The sequence below is a fragment of the Silurus aristotelis genome, assembly GCF_946808225.1.
Source record: "Silurus aristotelis genome assembly, chromosome: 10".
NCBI classification, from domain to species: Eukaryota; Metazoa; Chordata; class Actinopteri; order Siluriformes; family Siluridae; genus Silurus; species Silurus aristotelis.
In genome coordinates, this window is record NC_139583.1 from 27,131,064 (window position 1) to 27,151,624 (window position 20,561).

General features: G+C 34.2%; 1 protein-coding gene across 1 annotated transcript; it reads right to left on the reverse strand.

Annotated features, from left to right (window-relative positions):
• Nucleotides 1-2,742: 2,742 nt before the first annotated feature.
• On the reverse strand, nucleotides 2,743-15,968 carry LOC310731736 (uncharacterized protein). The gene is made up of 46 exons (XM_083551564.1): nucleotides 15,876-15,968; nucleotides 15,566-15,679; nucleotides 15,293-15,381; nucleotides 14,917-15,118; nucleotides 14,715-14,828; nucleotides 14,491-14,604; nucleotides 14,261-14,349; nucleotides 13,375-13,573; nucleotides 13,184-13,297; nucleotides 12,973-13,089; nucleotides 12,695-12,783; nucleotides 12,330-12,531; nucleotides 12,136-12,249; nucleotides 11,964-12,044; nucleotides 11,720-11,808; nucleotides 11,319-11,517; nucleotides 11,125-11,238; nucleotides 10,938-11,051; nucleotides 10,299-10,387; nucleotides 9,928-10,126; nucleotides 9,732-9,845; nucleotides 9,507-9,614; nucleotides 9,314-9,402; nucleotides 9,017-9,215; nucleotides 8,823-8,936; nucleotides 8,619-8,732; nucleotides 8,428-8,516; nucleotides 8,146-8,344; nucleotides 7,926-8,039; nucleotides 7,691-7,798; nucleotides 7,465-7,553; nucleotides 7,122-7,320; nucleotides 6,918-7,031; nucleotides 6,746-6,820; nucleotides 6,517-6,605; nucleotides 5,822-6,020; nucleotides 5,573-5,686; nucleotides 5,379-5,468; nucleotides 5,173-5,261; nucleotides 4,692-4,890; nucleotides 4,503-4,616; nucleotides 4,287-4,409; nucleotides 4,026-4,114; nucleotides 3,733-3,931; nucleotides 3,539-3,652; nucleotides 2,743-3,438 (listed from the first exon to the last, which is right to left on the reverse strand). Exons 1-46 carry the CDS (start codon nucleotides 15,885-15,887, stop codon nucleotides 3,409-3,411), a joined length of 5,628 nt encoding a protein of 1,875 aa, XP_083407690.1. The 5' UTR covers nucleotides 15,888-15,968; the 3' UTR covers nucleotides 2,743-3,408.
• Between the last annotated feature and the right edge of the window lie 4,593 nt (nucleotides 15,969-20,561).

Consider the following 20,561-nt stretch of genomic DNA (forward strand, 5'->3'; position numbering starts at 1 on the left):
AGATCAGTGGTGGATTTAGGCAAGGGTGACATGGCATCCCCCCAGGGGCAGCATGGGGTCTCCATGTAAAATAAAAAAATAAAAAAGAAAGAAAAGCGATCAGGTATTTTTACTGCTCATTTGCATGGTCACGTCAATGATATCATGTCACCCTCAATTAACCTGGTCGAGACAGGAGGGTTGGTTGACATCACCTTAGACTTCAAGATTTCCAGTGGGGGAACTGACAAGACCTGGAGTGATGCCACCTCAGTAAGGAGAGCTAAATCCAAATCCTTCCTGCCTGGCAGCTCCATCCTCACGTTTCTCCTCTGCACATGCCCAAACCCCTGCCCACACCCAGAATGTGGAACATAACAATGGGGACCAGTAACTATTGCTGTTGTTAATTTTGTTTAGTAAAGTTCTTAAAAAAAAGCCCTTTTTGACACTGGGTTTTCATTTTCAGAGTTCAGTTCTTTTTTCTAAGGAAAAGGGTAAATTTTTTTGTATTAAAAAAACAACAACAACAAAAAAACAAGTGTAATATTTAAAATCAATATGACTGGTTTTGGGATCTATTTACAAACAAGTCTGTAGCTCCGTCGAGGTCGGAATCATGGTTAAGAAAAAAAAAATACCTCATCCTTTTGTTCCTTCATTAAAAACGACTTGTTGCTACAGTTACTTGCTAACAACAGAATTGAACAACTAAATGGTGTAATTTACAATTTATTTCATAAGTTTGCTTTAGTAGAAAGATAACCTCAAGTTCTCAAGGACTCAAGTGATCCGAGTAAAAGAAGAGAAAGATTTATGAATCCAGAGTTATATTAAGTATTGGGTTATTTAACCGGGATGAATCCGGATTCCCTCATCTCTAGTGTCTTTTCTTTTCTATCTGACACCAAGTACATTCAAGACCAGAATCTTTTATTCCAATTCCTGTCTTAAAAAACAAAAAGATTAAAAAACTTTGTTACATCAAAAAAGATATCTATTTAAAAACAGTAATAATCAAACTTTTAATAAACTTTCACATAGTTTTAACGTCCCTTCCATTTTTTCAGGAAACTTCCTGCATAGGATTCACTCCCCGGATTCGGTGAATTCAAAATATTCGGTAAGTGCCCTCTAGTGGAATTCCATGGCAAAAGCAGACAGAATCCCAACTGACTCAAGGGACTCATGAGATTCGGTTCACTGAGTGATTCAGTAGGATTTGAATCAGTAAACGGATTCGGATTTCTCATCTCTGAAATAAATGGTATCGCCCGTTCCATAGTTGTGGGCGGGGCTTCAAAGTTCTGCGTTTCCTGCCATTACCGTTGAGTGTATGAAAGACGCGGCTCTTAAATTAACATGCTATTTTCAAATGCGATTGTATTAACTGCAGTTCTAATACAGCGTTGTTTCAAATACACACAAAAATAAAAAAAGAACAAATAAAAACAGAAAATATAATTACATTAAATTAACACGGGGACTGCTAAGTAAAGTTTTCACTTCCGGGTTAGGACGCTGTCGCGTCAAATCTCAATAGCCAAATAGTGTAAAGCGCGGTAAAGCCCCGCCCACACGAGAGGGTTGTGTCAAAATGGCGACCCTAAAGTACGCAGAATTCTGTTGATTTGAAACTCGTCATTTATTTGTCCCTGAGTTTAGTGTTTTTTTTTTTTTTTTTACTTTTAGGGTTAATTTCTGCACAGCAATTATGACTTAGTTGAAATACAACGCGCAGACATGTAGCTTTATAGATCATGGTTAGATATTTAATCTCATTTTGGAAATAATACACAAAAAATGTGCCTACATTTTATATTCACGAATATCAATCAATAAATTCTTTACATTATTTGTCCAAAATCTTGTTTTCAAAATGAACAACAACTTTTGTGTATCTAAGTTGATTTTGTCATTTAAATTCTATTTTGCAATGTCTGAAAGCTGCCACTAGGTGTCCTCGCAACCTCTCCAAGTAACCAAAAACTTAAGCGAATGTAAAGCTCTTTTGCATTTAACTCAGCAATTCATGAGACATACTAACGCTCATACCCTATGTGTACTGAAACCCAGCTATTAGGGTTGTGTAAGCCAGTGCACTCTTTCCGGGTCCCAAACCCGGAAAAATGGAGAGGGTTGCGTTAGGAAGGGCATTCGTCTTAAAACATGCCAAATCAAATATGTGGATTGGTAGAGGCCCGGATTACCAACGACCGCCACAGGTATTGTTAGCCAACAGGGTCCCGGTGGAAATTGGGCTACTTTTGGCCGAAGGAGATGAAGGAGAGGGGGAAGACCTCTACAGAGACAGAAGGAAAAGGAGAAGTGTTGGAGAGTAAAGGTTCGGGTTGGCACTTTAAATGTTGGTACTATGACTGGTGAAGGGGGAGAGGTAGTTGATATAATGAAGCAAAATAAGGTAGATATGTTGTGTGTACAGGAGACTAAGTGAAAGGGAGTAAGACCAGTAAGGCCTTCTTTATTAAGAAGAAGGAGGAGCATAGGGTGACGTATAAGAGTGGAGGAAGGTGCACACAGGTGGACTATGTTCTATGCAGGAGATGCAACCTAAAAGAGATTGGAGATGTTGGCAGTGTAACTAGACAGCATCGGATGGTGGTCTGTAGGATGGTTTTGGAGGTGAAGAAGAAGAGGATGAGAGTGAAGACTGAAAAAGAATAAAATGTGTTGTTTAAAGACAACAAACAAAGATAAAAATCTGACAAATTTCATAAAAACAAGAAAATCCAACAAAGCACATTTAATACATTTTTATTTATTTATTTTTTTAGTCATAGTACTCAATTTTTCAAGAACTGGCAGAAATCTGCATTGCCCAATAATAATACCAATAAAAAGAAAAGAAAATAATACTAAAGGTACAGTATGTTTCTTAAACCTCCCATTTGAGTCTCTCTTATAGAGAATCTTGATGCAAGCTTAGACATATTAAAGCCTTTCCAGTGTAGACTGTGGTTCATCTACCCTTCAACAATAAATCAGACCAGACGTTCTTTTGAATCTTCTGGACGGTCTTTCACTTTATTCCGCATTTTTTGCATAGACACAAGTCTTGGATTTCTTCTAGTATTAAAGTAAGCCTCACAGCAAAACATTAGATGATGCAATGAAGAGAAAAATAACAATGTATGTGAATTAAAGATAAACAATAATGTTTGTGGATGTACGTAGTTATGAACATGTCTGGAAATAACCACATGCTAAAAAGTGATGTTTAGGCAGTGTGGACTGTGTTGGATTTTCTGTTCCATCATTATAGTGACTAAAACAGCAAAGGGGGTATCAGTTTGTAGGCTGTAAAACACAATGATAAGTTAGTGAAAAGGAATATTGAATTTTAAGCATGTTAGTAGGTGTGTGTGTGTGTCGTCTTCTCCATGTGCATGCTTTAATCTTTGTACGTTATTATTTACTCATGGATGGACTTTTCCAGTTCTGGGGAAACACAATATATCAACCATGTTATTAATGTACCTCTTATTGAACCTCTTAAAAACAGAACAAAACAAAAACAGAACCAGAACGCTTTACTTACTTCAATAAAACCAATCATCTGAATGGAAACTTGGCCACGGATGGAAATCGTTGAAACTTTCTCCAGAGGAATGCGATGTTTGTATGTGCAATGTTGCATGCCATTCACATAAACCTGTAGAAACATGGGACATTCATTTCATGTATTTAGTTATCACCATAGATTTTAAGTGTGAAATACATTATAAAACAAACCTCATATTCATCTGATTTAAAGCCAACAATAATTTGGAAGGCTGCTTCCTTAGTGAACGGTTTGTCCGGCACAGATTCCTCCTTCTCCCAGCCACCTTTTCTGAAGGTGTTCAATGCGGTATAATAACCGAGCCGGGGGTTAAAGTGAAATGCAATTTCATCATTGGCATCTTTCCCTGTTTGGAAATTAATTTCAAATCTATACAAAAAACAAAGAAACAAGTAATGTTTTTAAAGCATTTATAAATCCATATATTTCTATCTTGGCATTTGAAAGTGATGAAAAAGCATACCTGGTTGCATTTTTAGAGACGATTCCTTGAAACAGAACAGCCATGTTTTGTTTTACGGCTATCGGGATTGTATCCACATAAGGAATTGCCTGGATAGAGTATACAGTATATACAGTGTAAATGATTAGATATACAACAAATAACGTATAGGAACAAATGTTTTTTGTGACCCAATAATGAAACTGATATTTATTTAAGTATGTTAGATTTAATGCAAAATATGTAACATTCATCAGTGTCCCATAATGCTGAATTACTTACAGGGTCTTTGATTGCTTTTGAAATCTGTAGAGTGATTGTGGTTGCCGTTTTGGTTGTTGTAGTGGTTGTGGTTGTGGTTGTGACGTTCTTTAGTTCCTTATAGATTGAAGAGCTACTCCAATTCTGGTAAAGAAAAAAAATGGTTTTCAAAAATAAATAAATAAATAAATAAATAAATAACATTATAGAAAAAGCAGAAATATTCTGTCGACTTACCTCAATACAACCGCACACCAGGGAGGCAATATCTCCAAGAATGTTAAGTGTTGAAACTTTCTCCAATGGAATGCGATGCTTGAATTTGCAAAGTTTGAAGTCATTCACGTAGATCTGCAAAAAAGAGGGACACGTGGTTACTGTTGTTCTTTCATGCTAAATATGCATGCAAACAATCACAAAACATACCTCATAGGCCTCAACAGTGATGACTAGAAACAATTTGAAGGTGATTCCCTTTTCAAACGGGTTTTTAGGTGCAGTTTCCTGTGTTTCCCATTTTCCATTTCGGAAGCTGTTCATGTAGACATCTTGACCAATGCAAGGGTTGAAATGAAAAGCGATGTTGTCAGCATCAGATGGCCCGGTTTTAAGACTAATTGCAAAGCTGTAAAGAGAAATAAAATATGTATCTTTAATAAAACAAACTTTCTTTTTGGGGGACAGCAAATATTATAAACTATTACATTATTTTGCCATAACATGCACAGTGAATCTGAAAATTTATTTTACACCTCTTCTGGAAGTGAACTCTCTACTGTAGCAAATAAAACATATATTTAACTAATTAAATAAAAGTTGTATTCAGCAAGCATTTATAGTGTAAGCACAGCACATCGAAGCTATTTTCTCCATATTTGTCCATTTAACCACATTTGTTAGAACATACTTTTTGCCGTCTTTTGGAACAACCGCTTGGAACATTAAGGCTGTATCTTGTTTTATCCCTTCCTTGAATTTACCCACAAAGGGTATTGTCTGTATGGAGAAAAGCATGTGAACAATCAGCTATTAGCCATCACAGAGCAGTGACTACAGAAAGTCCTGTGTGACTGTGGTTATATTCATGTCTGTGCTATGTGCTGGTTTACTCACAGGGTTGGAGACTGGAAATGAAAGCTCTGTAACAATGGGTGCTGGACTTGAGTCCAATATAAGTGAAGAAAAAGAAGAGGTCTTCCAGTTCTGATGAAAAAAAGAAGCAGATTATCCAGAAAGAACAGCATTTACTTATAGCATTTATAGCAAGACATTTACATTTACATACTTACATCAATTTGCATACTTACGTTAATAAAACCACAGAAGAGAAGAGAAACATCTCCTAAAATTGCAAGTGTTGTAACTTCCTCTAGAGGAATGCGGTGCTTGAACACGCAGTGCAATACGTCATTGACGTAGACCTGCAGAAATGTGTCATTTTAAACATCATGTAACGTATTTATTTAATGTAGTTTAAACACGTGTTTATATATTTAACAGATGCCTTTATCCCGAGTGTATATAGTTATCGCAAATCAATATTAAAGAATACACACCTCATATCTGTCAGTTTTGATGACTAGAAGAAGTTTAAAGGCTGCTCCTTTGGTGAAGGGTTTGTCAGGTGCAGTTTGCTCCTTCTCCCAGCTACCTTTTCGGAAGCTGTTCAGGTAGACATTTTGGCCAATGCGAGGGTTGAAATGAAAAGCGATGTCATCATCATCGGAGAATCCCGTCTTGAGATTTATTTCAAAGCTGTGAATAAAAGCAAAAGTATTACAAATATTTGTTCAAAGTATTATTTAAGTAATTTAACTATACAGTTTAATTATTTTCTTAGCCCTTCTAACAACACACAGAGGTGACATGAGCAAACATCTTAAAAATAAACGCAGAAACAGACTGAATGGGGTTTACATTGCGGGAAAAGACCACTTAGCAGGTAAAAATATATTGAATATAATATATAATTTATCTTGAATAATCATTTTAGGATTAAAATAAGCCTAAACCTATTTCTGGACATCTCTAAATTTAAATGTATTAACATTTATAGAATATTATAGAATATTTACATAATATTCATATTTTTTTATTTATGAATGAGTACCTGAGAATAATTAAATATTCAACTATTAATTTCAGAGTTTCGGTTTATTTAAATGTTTTAATAGTACTTTAGAGTAATCATCTTGCAGTGGTTTTGCAGTACGTCTACAGCAAATGTTATTATTTCAGTTGACGTGCATACCGTCTGGAATCTGCAGGAAGAGTCCCATTGAAAAGAATAGCCATGTCTGGTTTTAATCCTCCTTGGATTTTAGTTTGATAGGGAAGTATCTGTAAAAAAAAAAAATAATAATAATAATAATAATAAAAATCAGGTATCTGTCATCAAGCAATGCTGTCGATTGTAAAATGTTTCGTTTGGCATGTTATTGTAATTATGCCATATTCTTGTTATGTGATGGATTACTTACAGGGTTGCTAATCTGATACGAAACATCTTTATTGACAGGTGCAGAAGTTGAACAGAAAGAAGAGGTCTTCCAGTCCTGGAGAGCAAAGAAAAATACCAAGCATGTTCTTCAAAGAAACAGCTTTGCTCAAGAAAAAAAAAAAACGAACAAGAACAATCAACTTTACACTTACATCAATTAAACCACATATGGGAAGGAAAATATCTCCACGAATTGCCAGTGTTGAAACTTTCTCAAGAATAATGCGATGCTTGAATGTGCAATACATTAGACCATTCACATACACCTAAAAGTAATGGTATATATTTGATTAATGGTTTTGAATAGTTATTTTAATCACCATTTCTATCACAAATAAAACTAAATGAAAACATACATTATAGCCCACTGATGTGATGACAACAAACATATTCAAGGCTGTTCCCTCAGTGAAGGGGATGGCTGGTGTAGGTTCCTTTTCATCCCAGCTACCATTTCTGAAGCTGTTTAGGTTGACATATTGTCCAATAATAGGATTGAAATGAAATGCAATGTCATCAACATCAGATGGTCCTGTTTTGAAATTGATTTCAAAGCTGAAACAAAAATCAAGAATAAAACTACAATGTGAAAATTTAAACCAAAGTGAAAATGTTTCTAATCAATCAAATGTATTGTTTCCTTAGACCTTTTTTTCATATAACTTCTACAGTTTCACCAGTTTAAAAATTAGTTTGTACCCTTTAGCATGTGTGGGTACAGTCCCTCGCAAGAACAGAGACATGCCTGGTTTTAACCCTCCTGTGATTGAACCCACATAGGGAAGTGCCTGGACAAAACACAGCGAATGTTCATTATTATGCGTCTACTACGAGGGATAGAATCCATACTTAAATATATGATCATGAAGCATTTCAAGTTTCAATATGAAAATATTGTGATATTAAATTACATGGTTTGACTTACAGGCTGGATGTATGGCTGTGAAACCTCTGTTGGTAGTGGTAACAGATTTTGACTCTCCTTTCTTGTGATTTTAGTTTGGTCCGCAATGAAAGCAGATTTGCTCCAGTTCTAATAAAAAAAAAAAAAAATAATAATAATTTTAATTAGACATTTTTTTTTTTTTTTACATATTTATTAATTTTACTTAGTTTTTATTTTTACTACTCATTAAAGTAGTAAAAACATGTCAACTTACATCAATAAATCCGTAGAATGGGACTGAAACATCTCCATGTATACTAAGTGTACAAATGTTCCCTAGAGGTAAGCGATGCTTAAACATACAGAAGAACAATCCATTGACATAGACCTAAAGGAGAGAAGAAAATATTGCATTTCATATTTAGATATTTACTATTTTAACTGTCTATAAGCAATAAAATACACCTGAAGCAAAAACACACAAAGAAACACACCTCATAGCCATCAGATTTGATGACAACAAACATAGTAAAGGATGTTTCCTTTTGGAAGGGTTTAATTGAGGCAGATTCTTTACACTCCCAAGCACCGTTTCTGAAGCTGTTCAAGTATACAGACTCGTTAATGCGAGGTTTAAATTGAAACGCAATGTCACTCTCTGGAGTCCAGCCTGTTTGGAAGTTTATCTCAAAGCTGTGAAGAAAATCATGCAAAATATAAGTCAAAACCTCCATTGGAGTATTTCGAAATGCAATGTAATTAAAATTAGACCCTACATTACGGCATGTGCAGGAACAACCCCTTGAAAGTAGACTGCCATGTCTGTTCGTAATCCTCCTGGTATTTTAGCGAAATAGGGAAGTGTCTGTAAAGAGAATGAAGAAGAGAATAAATAAAAAAAAATCTTATGTGCATTGCACTGGTACATTAGAGTTTTAATTTCTTGGTGTCTTTTCTGTCAACTCACAGGCTGAATGACTAGATGTGAAAGATCTGAAGGGTCTGCCAACAGGCTTGAGAATGTGGTCCCCATGCCTGTGATTCTTGATTGGTCCATGCAAAGATACAAACTGCTCCAGTTCTGATGATAAAATTGGAGAGATATGACCCATATATGATTTTGACCTCAAAGAAGATTACAGCTACTTACATAAGAAATGATTGTACCTACATCAATAAAACCATAGATGGGTTTGAAGGCATCACCGCGAATGTCAAGTGTTGATACTTTCTCCACAGGAATGCGGTGCTTGAATGTACAGAGTCTCAGGCCATTCACATACACCTGCAGGAGAATTATAAAAAATTTTTATAAATGTGCATGTGATTCTTTATACGAATTTGTGAAGAGCAACAAAATCACACCTCATAATTGTCTGAATTGATGACAAAAAACATGTAGAAGCCTGCTCCTTTGTTGAATGATTTGTCAGAGACACATTCCTCCTTTTCCCAGCTGCCATCTCTGAAGCTGTTCAGGTAGACATATTGACCAATGCGTGGGTTGAAGTGGAAAGCGATGTCATCGCTGTCAGATTCCCCTGTTTTGAAATTTATTTCAAAGCTGTGACAAAAAAATAAATGATTAACAAATTAATAGTCAACTGATATAATAATTGATAATAATAAATGCTTTATTTTATACATAGAGTAAAAACACACCCTTTGCAATTTGTAGGAATGGTGCCTTGGAAGAACACAGCCATGCCTGTCCTTAGTCCACATTTGATTTTACTCATATAGGAAAGTCCCTGGTAGATAGTAATTTGCAAATGAATAAGATATTTGGAGTATTATCTTCAGGATGTATGGCTGTAGATAATGTTTTGACATTTCTTGACATCGTATAACTCACAGGTTGGATGTGTGGATTTGTCACTGCTGCTGGTAGTGATAACGGCCTTGAAATTAAACTCCCCATGACTTTGGTATTTGATTTGCTCAAATTTAGTGTGTTCCAGTTCTGAAAACAGGCATACCAATCATTAATAATATATAACTAGCTTCACTAGATGTGAAATGTATATCCTACATTAAATTTCCAAAAAGACATCAGTTTCAAATTCATTGCTTTACTTACATCAATAAATCCAAAGATGGGGATGGAAACATCTCCAGAAATGGCAAATGTTGACACTTTGTTTAGAGGAATGCGGTGGTTGAACATGCAGTGTTTAATGCCATTAATGTAGACCTGCGGACATGAATTGCCAATGAATTATTTATTATTTATGTTATACTTGATTTATTTAAAACATTTGTTCACAAATACACACCTCATAGCCTTCCGTTTTGATGATGATCAAAATTTGGAAAGCTGCTCCCTTGATAAAGGGTTTGTCAGAGACACATTCCTCCTCCTCCCAGCCCTTTCTTACGTAGCTGTTCATGTAGACATATTTACCAATGCGAGGGTTGAAGTGATAAGCGACATCATCATTATCACCAGGCCCAGTTTTAAAATTAATTTCAAAGCTGTGAAAAGAAATTGGGGGTTAAAAACCAAAACAATATTTTATATTCTAGTTTTTTTATTAATCTATATTTAAAAAAAAAAAAAAAAGCTGGTGATGGGTATTTTTAAATATTCTGTTAGGGTTTTACAGAGGATACTAGTATTCTACTAAACTTAGAAATGAGCGTATACCTTTGGGCATGTGCAGGAAGCGTGCCTTGCACTATCACAGCCATATCTGGTTTAATTCCTCCTTTGATCGTGCTTACGTAAGGAAGTACCTATGATGAATGCGTAAAATTTTAAAATAAAAAAAATAAAGAAAGAAATACATACACAAACAATACTGACCAAAAGATCAGATGCAAACAACTTTGATTCATTTTTTTAATTTAAATTATATTTAATTAATTGGAAATGCAGTCTATATATTACTTATGTTGTAAATAATTATTATAGTTAAAACAGCTGGTTTGAGGCGATAAGCGGAGGGAAAACTCGTTTTTTTCTATCACTCCTGCACACTACGTATCCCTAAACTTTAAAATTTTTACTTTTTCTTTTTTGCTTATCTTAATTTTCGTCACAATCTTCGCTTTCTGGCTTCGATTCGCCATCTAGCAGCGGCGTCTCCAGCTCGTATCTCAAGTTTTTGCTCGCGTATCAAAGCAAAAAATCGACCGAGTGACCGCTTGTATCTCAAAAAACTCGTATCTTAGGGCACTCTTATGTCGAGGTACCACTGTATAATGTATTTCATTACTCATAGGCACACCTGTGTTAAAAAAAAATGTGTATTGGTTTTGCATTACAGTATGTGCTTTGACTCACAGGCTGGATGACTGGGTATGACATTTCTGATGGAACTGGTAACAGGCTTGTGAAAGAACTTCCTACATCAGTAAGTTTGGCTTGCTCCCTAAGGGTGTATGACCTTCTCCAATTCTGAAAAGATACAGCATGATTTTTAACAAACATTTTGCTAACCAATGCAACATCTAAGAATAAATTTACTCACATCAGTGAAACCACAGAAGTTGACGGAAATATCTCCCAAAATGCGAATTGTGGTAATTTTGTCATAAGGAATGCGATGTGGAAACATCCAGTGTCTGCATCCATTCACATACATCTGTGAAACATTTGAATATTTTCATTTTGTGTTTCATTTCATGCCATCCAAATGTCAATCAATGAATTCAAATGATGCACCTCAAAGCCTTCGGAACTGATGGAAATCAGTATATTAAAAGCTGTCGCCCTCATGAAGGGTTTATCAGTGACCAATTGCTCTTTTTCCCAGACACCATTTCTGTAGCTATTCAGGTATAAGTAAAGACCAAGTTGAGGGTTAAAAGTAAGAGGAATGTCATCTTCTTTGTTTGGCCCTGTTTGGAAATTGATTGAGAACCTGTAATAAAAAAAATAAGACAAAAAGTAAAATGTAAAGCATTAATTAAATAACACGGGTTAAATGGATTTTTTAAAATATTGAATTCAGATTTTTTTAATACTGAAACTTTAAACATTTTTTTATATTGAAAGAGAGAGAGAGAGAGAGAGAGAGAGAGAGAGAGAGAGAGAGAGAGAGAGAGAGAGAGATGACAGCTTACTGGTTGCCATTTGCAGGAATAGTTCCTTCGACGTAAAAAGCTAGTCCTGGTTTTATCTCTAAACCTACTGGTGCGATGTAGGGAATTTTCTGTAGCACAAATAGCATTTCCTTAATCATATAATTTGTATGACATGATATATGCCATATCAGTTATCATTAGAAGTGGCTAAAGAAGAAATACAAAATTCTAGCAATAATATTTGGTCTAAGTTTTGAAACAATACATGTGCTGTTTTACTCACAGGCTGGATGATAGGATTTGAAATTTCAGAAGGGATGACTATCATGCTCGATGGTGAGCTTAACTTTGATGCGCTCCAGTTCTGATGGAAACATAAAGGCATTATTTTGTAAGAGAACTTGATGAAACACTTTTCATTTGTTTGTGCTAAAATGGAATCTTTTTTTATGCACCTGAATAAATCCATAATAAAGGACTGAAAGACCTCCCCAAAAGCCAACTGCAGATACTTTCTCTAATGCAATGCGGTGTCTGAACATGCAGTGAGATTTTCCATTTACAATGACCTGCAAAAAGGTGATACATTTATTTCATGATGGTATGTGACTATTTCCTAGAATACATAGTTGATTATCTAGAAACACACCTCATAACCTTCTGCCTTGATGACAATCACCAAAATGAAATTTTCCCCTCCGACAAAGGGTCTATCATAGACCAACTCCTCTCTCTCCCAAACACTATTTCTGTAAGTGTTTAGGTATAGGAAATGATTATTAAACTGTGGGTTGAAAAAAAATGCGATATCACTGTGATAGTTTTGTCCAGTTTGAAAACCGATTCCAAACCTGTTAAAAAAAAAAAAAAAAAAAGTCATATATTTCAAGATGTTTAATATTGAAGAAATTAAAACTAACATGTTTAGACTATATGTACAGTATATTCTTATGTTTGTTTGTAATCTAGCAATTGTACTTATAATATAGTACTTATAGACAAATAAGAACATACTGGCTGTCATCTGCAAGAACAGCTCCACGGACATACAGAGCCATTTCTGGTTTTAGTTGTCCAGTTATTGGTCCTAAATAGGGGATTTTCTGTAGTGCAGAGTAGACATAAATATATATATATATATATATATATATATATATATATATATATATATATATATATATATATATATATATATATATATATATATATATATATTTCAGTTCAGTCTGTTTGCCATTTAAGTTTTTATTTATTTTTTTATTTTTTTTACTATTTCCCTTAATTATTCTTACCGGCTGGATGACTGCATTTGTAATCTCTGATGGAATAGGGGGTAGTGGACTTGTGACTGGGGTATCTTTGTCCTTGATTTTCAATTGGTCCTTAAAGAAAGGTGATCTGCTCCAGTTCTGATTAAATTAAACATAATATAAAACGAAACAGTCAACCAGAACATTTTAATACCTTCCGCAAAACAGATTACTATAAAAATAGTTTACTTACATAAGTAAAGCCAAGGTAGTGGATGCAAGCTTCTCCCCAAATGTGAAGCGTATTAATTTTCCCTAAATAGCCACGATATGTGAATGTCCAGTGTAATGTCCCATTCACATAGATCTGGAGAACAGGTGCACATTTTTGATGACATGACAAATTTACATTCAAAACAATAATATATTCATAAAAGGACATACCTGATAAGCGTCTGATTTCAATACAAACAGTATACTGAAAGTTGCACCTCTGGCTAAGGGCTTATCAACCACTAATTCCTCCTTTTGCCAGAAACCATTTGCAGAGGTATTCATGTACACATATTGGCCAAAACGGGGATTGAATGTGAATTGGATCTCATGATCAGCAGTCGGTCCCGATTTGAAATCTATTGAAAGCCTGTAATAAATAATAGTACAAAACATTAATGTCAGTAGGATAAGTGAGCATGATGACAAGTGATTAAGGGTGTAACAATACAATTGATTCATGATTCACATTTTATTCAATGTATTAAATGATTTCAAATCTCAAGGTTCGGATAAGCGGGAGAAGATGGATGGATGGATCTCAAGGTTATTTTGATCTGACTTAAATGACCCTTTTTTTTCTGTGCAATAAACAGTGCAAAACAATTCTCTTCCACAGAGTTACCATATTTTCTAAATAAGTAAATTAATGAATAAATTTATTGAATAAAAAAAGTTAGAAGATCACAGTACTACAGGCCTGGCATTGTTGTTGAAAGCTTCTGATGAGATATTTTTTGTGCCTATAACATGGTTGTGTAACCATATAAAATGTAATAAGTGTCAGTCTGTGATCTGGTGTTATCAGTCAGAATGCCTTCTATATATTTTATAGGTTACACAGATTGTGAAAATTGGTATTTAAACCGGAGATGCACAGTTATTGCTTTAGCTACACAATTATTCAAATGCTAATATACACAATGAATTTAATTTGTTGTGGATTTTTTTTTTTTATCATCTCAATGAGTCATGCCTCAATGTATACCCTGTAAATAATAATAATAATACATCTTAAACTTTGTGATTCTCTTAATAAATAAATAAATGAACATACTGGTTTGCAGATGGATTAACTGTCCCCTGGATTAACAGAGCCATTCCAGGTACAGTCCAATTAGGAATTGATCCAATATATGGCATTTTCTGTAACACAAAAAACAAAATATATATTTTACATATAATGCAGAATAAAAGTACATTAATATATATATAATAATGTATATATATATATATATATATATATATATTTTTTTTTTTTATATATATATATATTTTTTTACTTACAGGATGGATGACTGGATTTAAAAGCTCCGTAGGGATTGGTAGCATTTTCATAAATGAGCTCCCCAAACCTTGGATCTTTGATTGTTCTGCACATAAAGATGACTTGCTCCAATCCTTGGGAAGGGGGGGGGGGGGTAGACAGTCCAAACACCATCCTCAATTATAATTAGTAATAATTTATGAATATGGACAAAACAAAATGAACAGGAAGCTGTTCTACTCACATTAATAAAACCACAGACAGAAATAAAAACATCTCCTCGAATGCCAAGTGTTGTAACTTGCTCTAGAGATTGGCGATGTTTGAATAAGTAGAATAGCAGACCATTTACATAAACCTTCAAAAAAAATAAAAAATTTGCATTTATCATTCTCTATAATTCTTGCCTTTCAAGTAATTAAATCAAGTTTAGTATTGAACCATACCTCATATCCCTCTGACTTGATGACAATCAGTAAACAGAAAGATGTTCCTTTGGGGAAGGGCTTGTCATAAACACATTCATTATTTTCCCATTTCCCATTTCTGAGGTTGGTCATGCATACATATTTAGCTGTAATGCAAGGGTTGAAATGAAAAGCGATTCCATCATTATAAGACTGCCCTGTGTGGAAATTGATATCAAAGCTGTAAAGTCAAACACAAACAAAAAAATCATGATGATTTTGAATCGCAAATGTAATTTATATGATATAGTGTAAACATATTTAAAATCCCTAAATGATATTTCTGATCAATGGATGGCTAATTTGTGCTACATGTTCTTCCTGTTTTTGCTTTAAAAGTTAATTGAGATCTTACAACTTGGCATTTAAAGGAACAGCTCCTTGGAAGAGCACTGCCATATCTGGTTTTAAGCCTCCAGGAATTGTACCCATAAACGGAAGTGTCTGGGCAAAGTACAAACAATATGAATTAATCAATCAATCAATTAATAAATAAATAAATAAATAAATAAATAAATAAATAAATAAATAAATAAATAAATAAATAAATCAAGCAAGCAAGCAATCAAGTATACAATTGCCTAGATAAATGTAATCAAATAAGTTGTACACATTTGTTTGGACTTACAGGCTGGATGATTGGATTTGAAACCTCAGAAGGAATGGATAAGGTGTTTGTGTATGTGCTTCCACTGAGGGTGATTTTTGATTGCTCCATAATGGAAAAGGATTGGCTCCCCACCTGATGAGAAAAAAAAATAAAAACATTTACGGTATGTTAAGACAAAATAAAAACTATAGAATGACAATAATGTAATATATTACAAACAAAAGTCAAATACATATCTGCTGAGTAAAGTATAAACTAAGTAAGAAGTAAGGAAAAGACAATTGATGATTAATTCAAACAATGTATTACTTTGCATTGATGTACTTACAGAGCAGCTCATGTTGGCAACAGTATGCAGAATAAGACGATCACACCAGGCAAAATTCTGTCAGAACAGAATAAGTGTCTCAGTGTGTCCATGAATTTTTATAGTGTAACACTGTTTGGGTGGATCTTCTTTTAACCCCCGGTTAATGAAAAGTCTCCAGGTGTTTTTATAAATCTTACAGACAAGTTTCAACCCGTTAGCCCTCTAGGTACAAACTCAAATAATAAAAAAATCTATCGTAAATATACATATTGCCCATTAGAATTCTATTTTTACAGATATATTCATATTCATTGATGAAAGTATAAAATTTACCAAAAAATATATTTTATTTTTCATGTTAATAGAATGCATTTGGATATTAAATATTAAATTAAGCAACAGAAATGTAAAACAGTTTTTTTAAAGGATTGTTTCTTTTAAATACAGCATAGGTGTGTTTGTGTGAACAAAAATATATACACTGTCGGGAAAGAGAAAACTGAGAAGGATGGAAGTGCAGTTATCTTGACTTTAATGAGAAAAGAGCACTGGAATTCCAATGAAGACAAGTTCAAAATCTAAATGCAGATTTTTATAGGACAACAATCCAGAATAGGTAAGGACTAAACACAAAAATCAGAACATTTAAAAGGTCTAACCAGATCAGTAAAACTTGGTTGGTAACATCATGTGCACAAGAAAAACTGAGTGTATACAGAATTCTAACTATTGAAAGTCTCTTTTAAAGTGTCTGTGTGTGGTTCAAAACAGGTGTGCTCAATCAGAAAACAAATGATTGAGAACATGTTGATGTATGTAAGTTCCATGTTTGTAGGCCATATTGGAATTCACTAAATGGGTTAACTTGATACACACATACACTTTGAAAAGCCTATCACGACTTGAACATTCTATTCAGCTCTCCAAGTGTCGGTGCTAAAACCAATAGCAAAAGTCAGTGGAACTAAGGCAGTGCAAGAGCTAGGCTAATGCTAAACCCACTTTGATTATCTCTTTTAAACATGTTTCTTGCAAATGTATGGTCCCTGTTGAATAAATTATGAATCTCCTTGACAGCCAGAGGCATGCAACTGGTGCGTGTAAACACATACGTGACAGCAGACTACTATTAAAATAATCTGTTGCATTAAATATTATGTCTCTTTATGTGTATTTTTGGCATTTGTCAGTTACATCGCCTTAGTACGTATAGGTTTGCATATTATATGTCAGTTGTCAATATCACAAAGCTATCACCATACACTTTGGGCATGTTTCCTATTGAGGTTTACATGCACTAACTGCCCAAAGGGGGAATAGTTTTTCCCTCAAGAATCCTTCATTTGTTTTTAATAAATGAGAACATTTCCCAAAATGAAACTGATATAAACTTATCAAATTATTCTCTTACCTACCGTATTTTCTGGACCTATTTTTTTTCGCTACTTTTTGCTGCCTAAACAACAAAGCGGCTAATTTATGGATTTTTCCTGGTTTTTTTTTTCTGGTTTCACAAACTCCAAGCCAAAAAACTGAGCGACATAACATTAAATCAATGAAATTTCCGAACGGAAACGAAAAAACGCACTTCACCTGTGTTCCTAGCTGCACAGCATCGGGAGAAAAGCTTTACCGATGGTGATTTATAAACGCGTGACGATGCCAAAAGAAAAACTCTCAAGAGAAATAGTAGTGAAAGGAAGGAGGAAGACAGTGAACTATGACTTTCTTGGTAGGCTACTGTTTAGATACAAGTCGTTGTAACGCGTTGAGTCTGGGTGAAGGGAGAGCTCGCTAACTCCAGTTGCATCAGAAATCATATAAGCACAGACAGGTTTCCAAAACTCGTGGTTTTTTTATGTTTCTTGGCAACAGCGTTACGGGTTAGTCAAAGAAACTTAGAAATGAGCATCAGAAAATAATAAGGACATATTCCTCGGTCTTGCACACATGCAGTAATAGCGGAAAAATGCAGCGGCAGGCTATTCTCAAAATACCGCTCTGCTCTTAAAGGAGCCACAACATATTTCACCCGTTACACCATGTTACAGACACTGTCTTTCGTTAAAGCCTGTGTAAAGTTCATTAGTTTCCGTGTAGACACCTGCGGCTTATTACAGGTGCAGCTTATTTATGTTCAAAATAAAAATCTTTGTAAATTTCAGTGGGTGCAGCTTATATTTGGGTGCGCTTAATAGTCCGGAAATTACGGCATTTGTTTTCGTATTCCACATTCAGGGTTATTATATTTTATATAATAAACTCATTATAGAAAAGTTGTAGCTTAGTGGTTAAGGCTCAAGCCCAGTTATCACCAAGCTTCCACTCTTGGGGCCCTTGAGCAAGGCCCTTGTCCCACTCTGCTCTGTCTGACCCTGCACTTTGGGCCCAGTTTCCTAACATTGCTGGAATATGCAAAGAAATAGTTTCACTCTGCTGTAAAATATATGTGACAAGTATAAAGCACCTAAATATTCACCTAATTTCGCATCAGCAAGAGAGTCACTTTGAAGCAATGCTTTTAATCACAGAATCTACAGTTTCATCATGTGTATATTCAAAGTTGCTTATTTTTATTAATTCATCATCATTAAGTTGCCTTATTTTGCAGTCTGATAAAATTAAATGTATATTCAAAATATTGTATTTCAAGACAGATGATAAGAATAATGTAAACTCACATGTTTAAGAATTGAAGAGAGAAGAGAGATAAAAGACGCACAGTGTATTTGGATCTAAGCCTGATTTGCATCTGAAGTTTGCATTTGAAGTATTTGGATTTTGGGAACATTTGGCTTATATGTGTTTGCCTGCCAGAAAGCTTCTAAACAGCAGTTGTTTTGTTAAGGTATAACAACTCAGAAATAGAAATGAATTAATTCTTAATTTTATTACAGTGGAGTAATAATTTTGTAGCTCAGTAATTAAGGGTGGCAGGAAGACTGTTGGCTTTCTACTCAATATATGGATCTGTATAAATAAACTCACATCTGGCCTGAAGACACTTGTTTAGTAACTTATACAGTTAAATAATAATATAAAATTATAGTATAATAATATTAATACAAAATATTATAGTGTATTATAATTGTCAATAATTTAATCAAAGCATAATATTGAGAATCATAACAATCACATGAAATCCTTATATGCAGTGGCAATAAAGTTTTTTTTTCTTTGCTAAGTTTCTCTTTTCTTACTTATTTAAATAGAAAGTCACCAGTTATTGACTTCACCCTATTAAGCTGAAGTGACAGTTTAGTTTAGTAACATTGCTGAATACAGCATATTTAAATTCGTATATATTGTATAGTATACATTGTATGCTAAACTTTGCCATCAGAGAGAAGTGGAATATTGTGTATTTGGTAGAATAATAGCTGACAATGTCAGTGACAAACATTTTAACTGAATTAATCTTGTCATTTAAAGAACACCTGAATGAAAGTGGTTGCCAGGCTGCCACTCTTGGGGCCTTTAAGCAAGACCCTTAACCAAGGCCCTTAACCCTCTGTGCTCCAGTGAAGCTGATCCTTTGCTCTTACTCCAAAAAAAGATTTCACCGTGCTGTAATGTATATGTGATAAGTATAAAGCACCTTTACATTCACATCTTTCCTGTACTGTACTCATGTCATGGCAGGTGCAAATGAAGAGATTGCTGCTGAAGTTTATCCTAAACCACTTTCTCATGAGAAGATATGCAAGAACTGTGGATTATGTAATATGTAAATATTTTGGGAGATTTATTACTCTGCTATTCAAATATATTTCTTTTCCAGGGGGTTGCTCAGAGTGGATCAAGTAGCAGAAATCTTCCTGACAGTCATTGCATTATATATCATGCCTTATTCGGTATAGTAAGTTTTACAAAATATATAAACATATATTTTAACATATAACATTTTGCATAAAATTTGTCACTAATATTACATAAACATAATCCATGCAGCACTTTTTGAACAGTTCCTTTTCAGTAAATGTACCGGTAAAGTTTGCACACAGAGTCTGCTATTGTTGGTGACAAGGAAATCATAAAAAATAAATCAAAGCCAGATGCAAAAAAATGGCCAATCCCTTTTTACCCATTTGCTTCAACATTAGCTTATAAATTTCTAGTAAAAAAAAAAAAGACTACATTATTTATACAGATTTGTCCATATGTGAAACAATATGAATATACCAAGAGAGATCGTTCTCAACCCTATAGTTTTAACAGTTCAAATGTGAACTTTTACTAATAATACCATTTTAACTATAGTTGTCTAAATGCTATGCTGAATTAAAGATGGACCGCAGTCTCAAGACTTACAGTGGGGAAAATAAGTATTTGATACATCAGCATTTTTATCAGTATTTTCTAAATGGGCTATTGACACAAAATTTCTACAAGATGTAGCAATCAAGCCAAATATTGAATTCATACAAAGAAATCAGAACATTTAAGTATACAAGTTGAGTCATAATAAATAAAGTGAAATGACACAGGGTATAAGTACACTTTATTTAATACTTTGTAGAAAAGCCTTTGTTGGTGATTACAGCTTCTAGACACCTCTTGTATGGAGAGACCAGTTGTCTGCATTGCTCAGGAGTGATTCTGGCCCATTCTTCCACACAAATGATCTTTAAATTTTGAAGGTTCCTTGGGCCTCTTTTATGAACTTGGATCTTCAGTTCTCTCCATAGATTTTCTATGGGATTT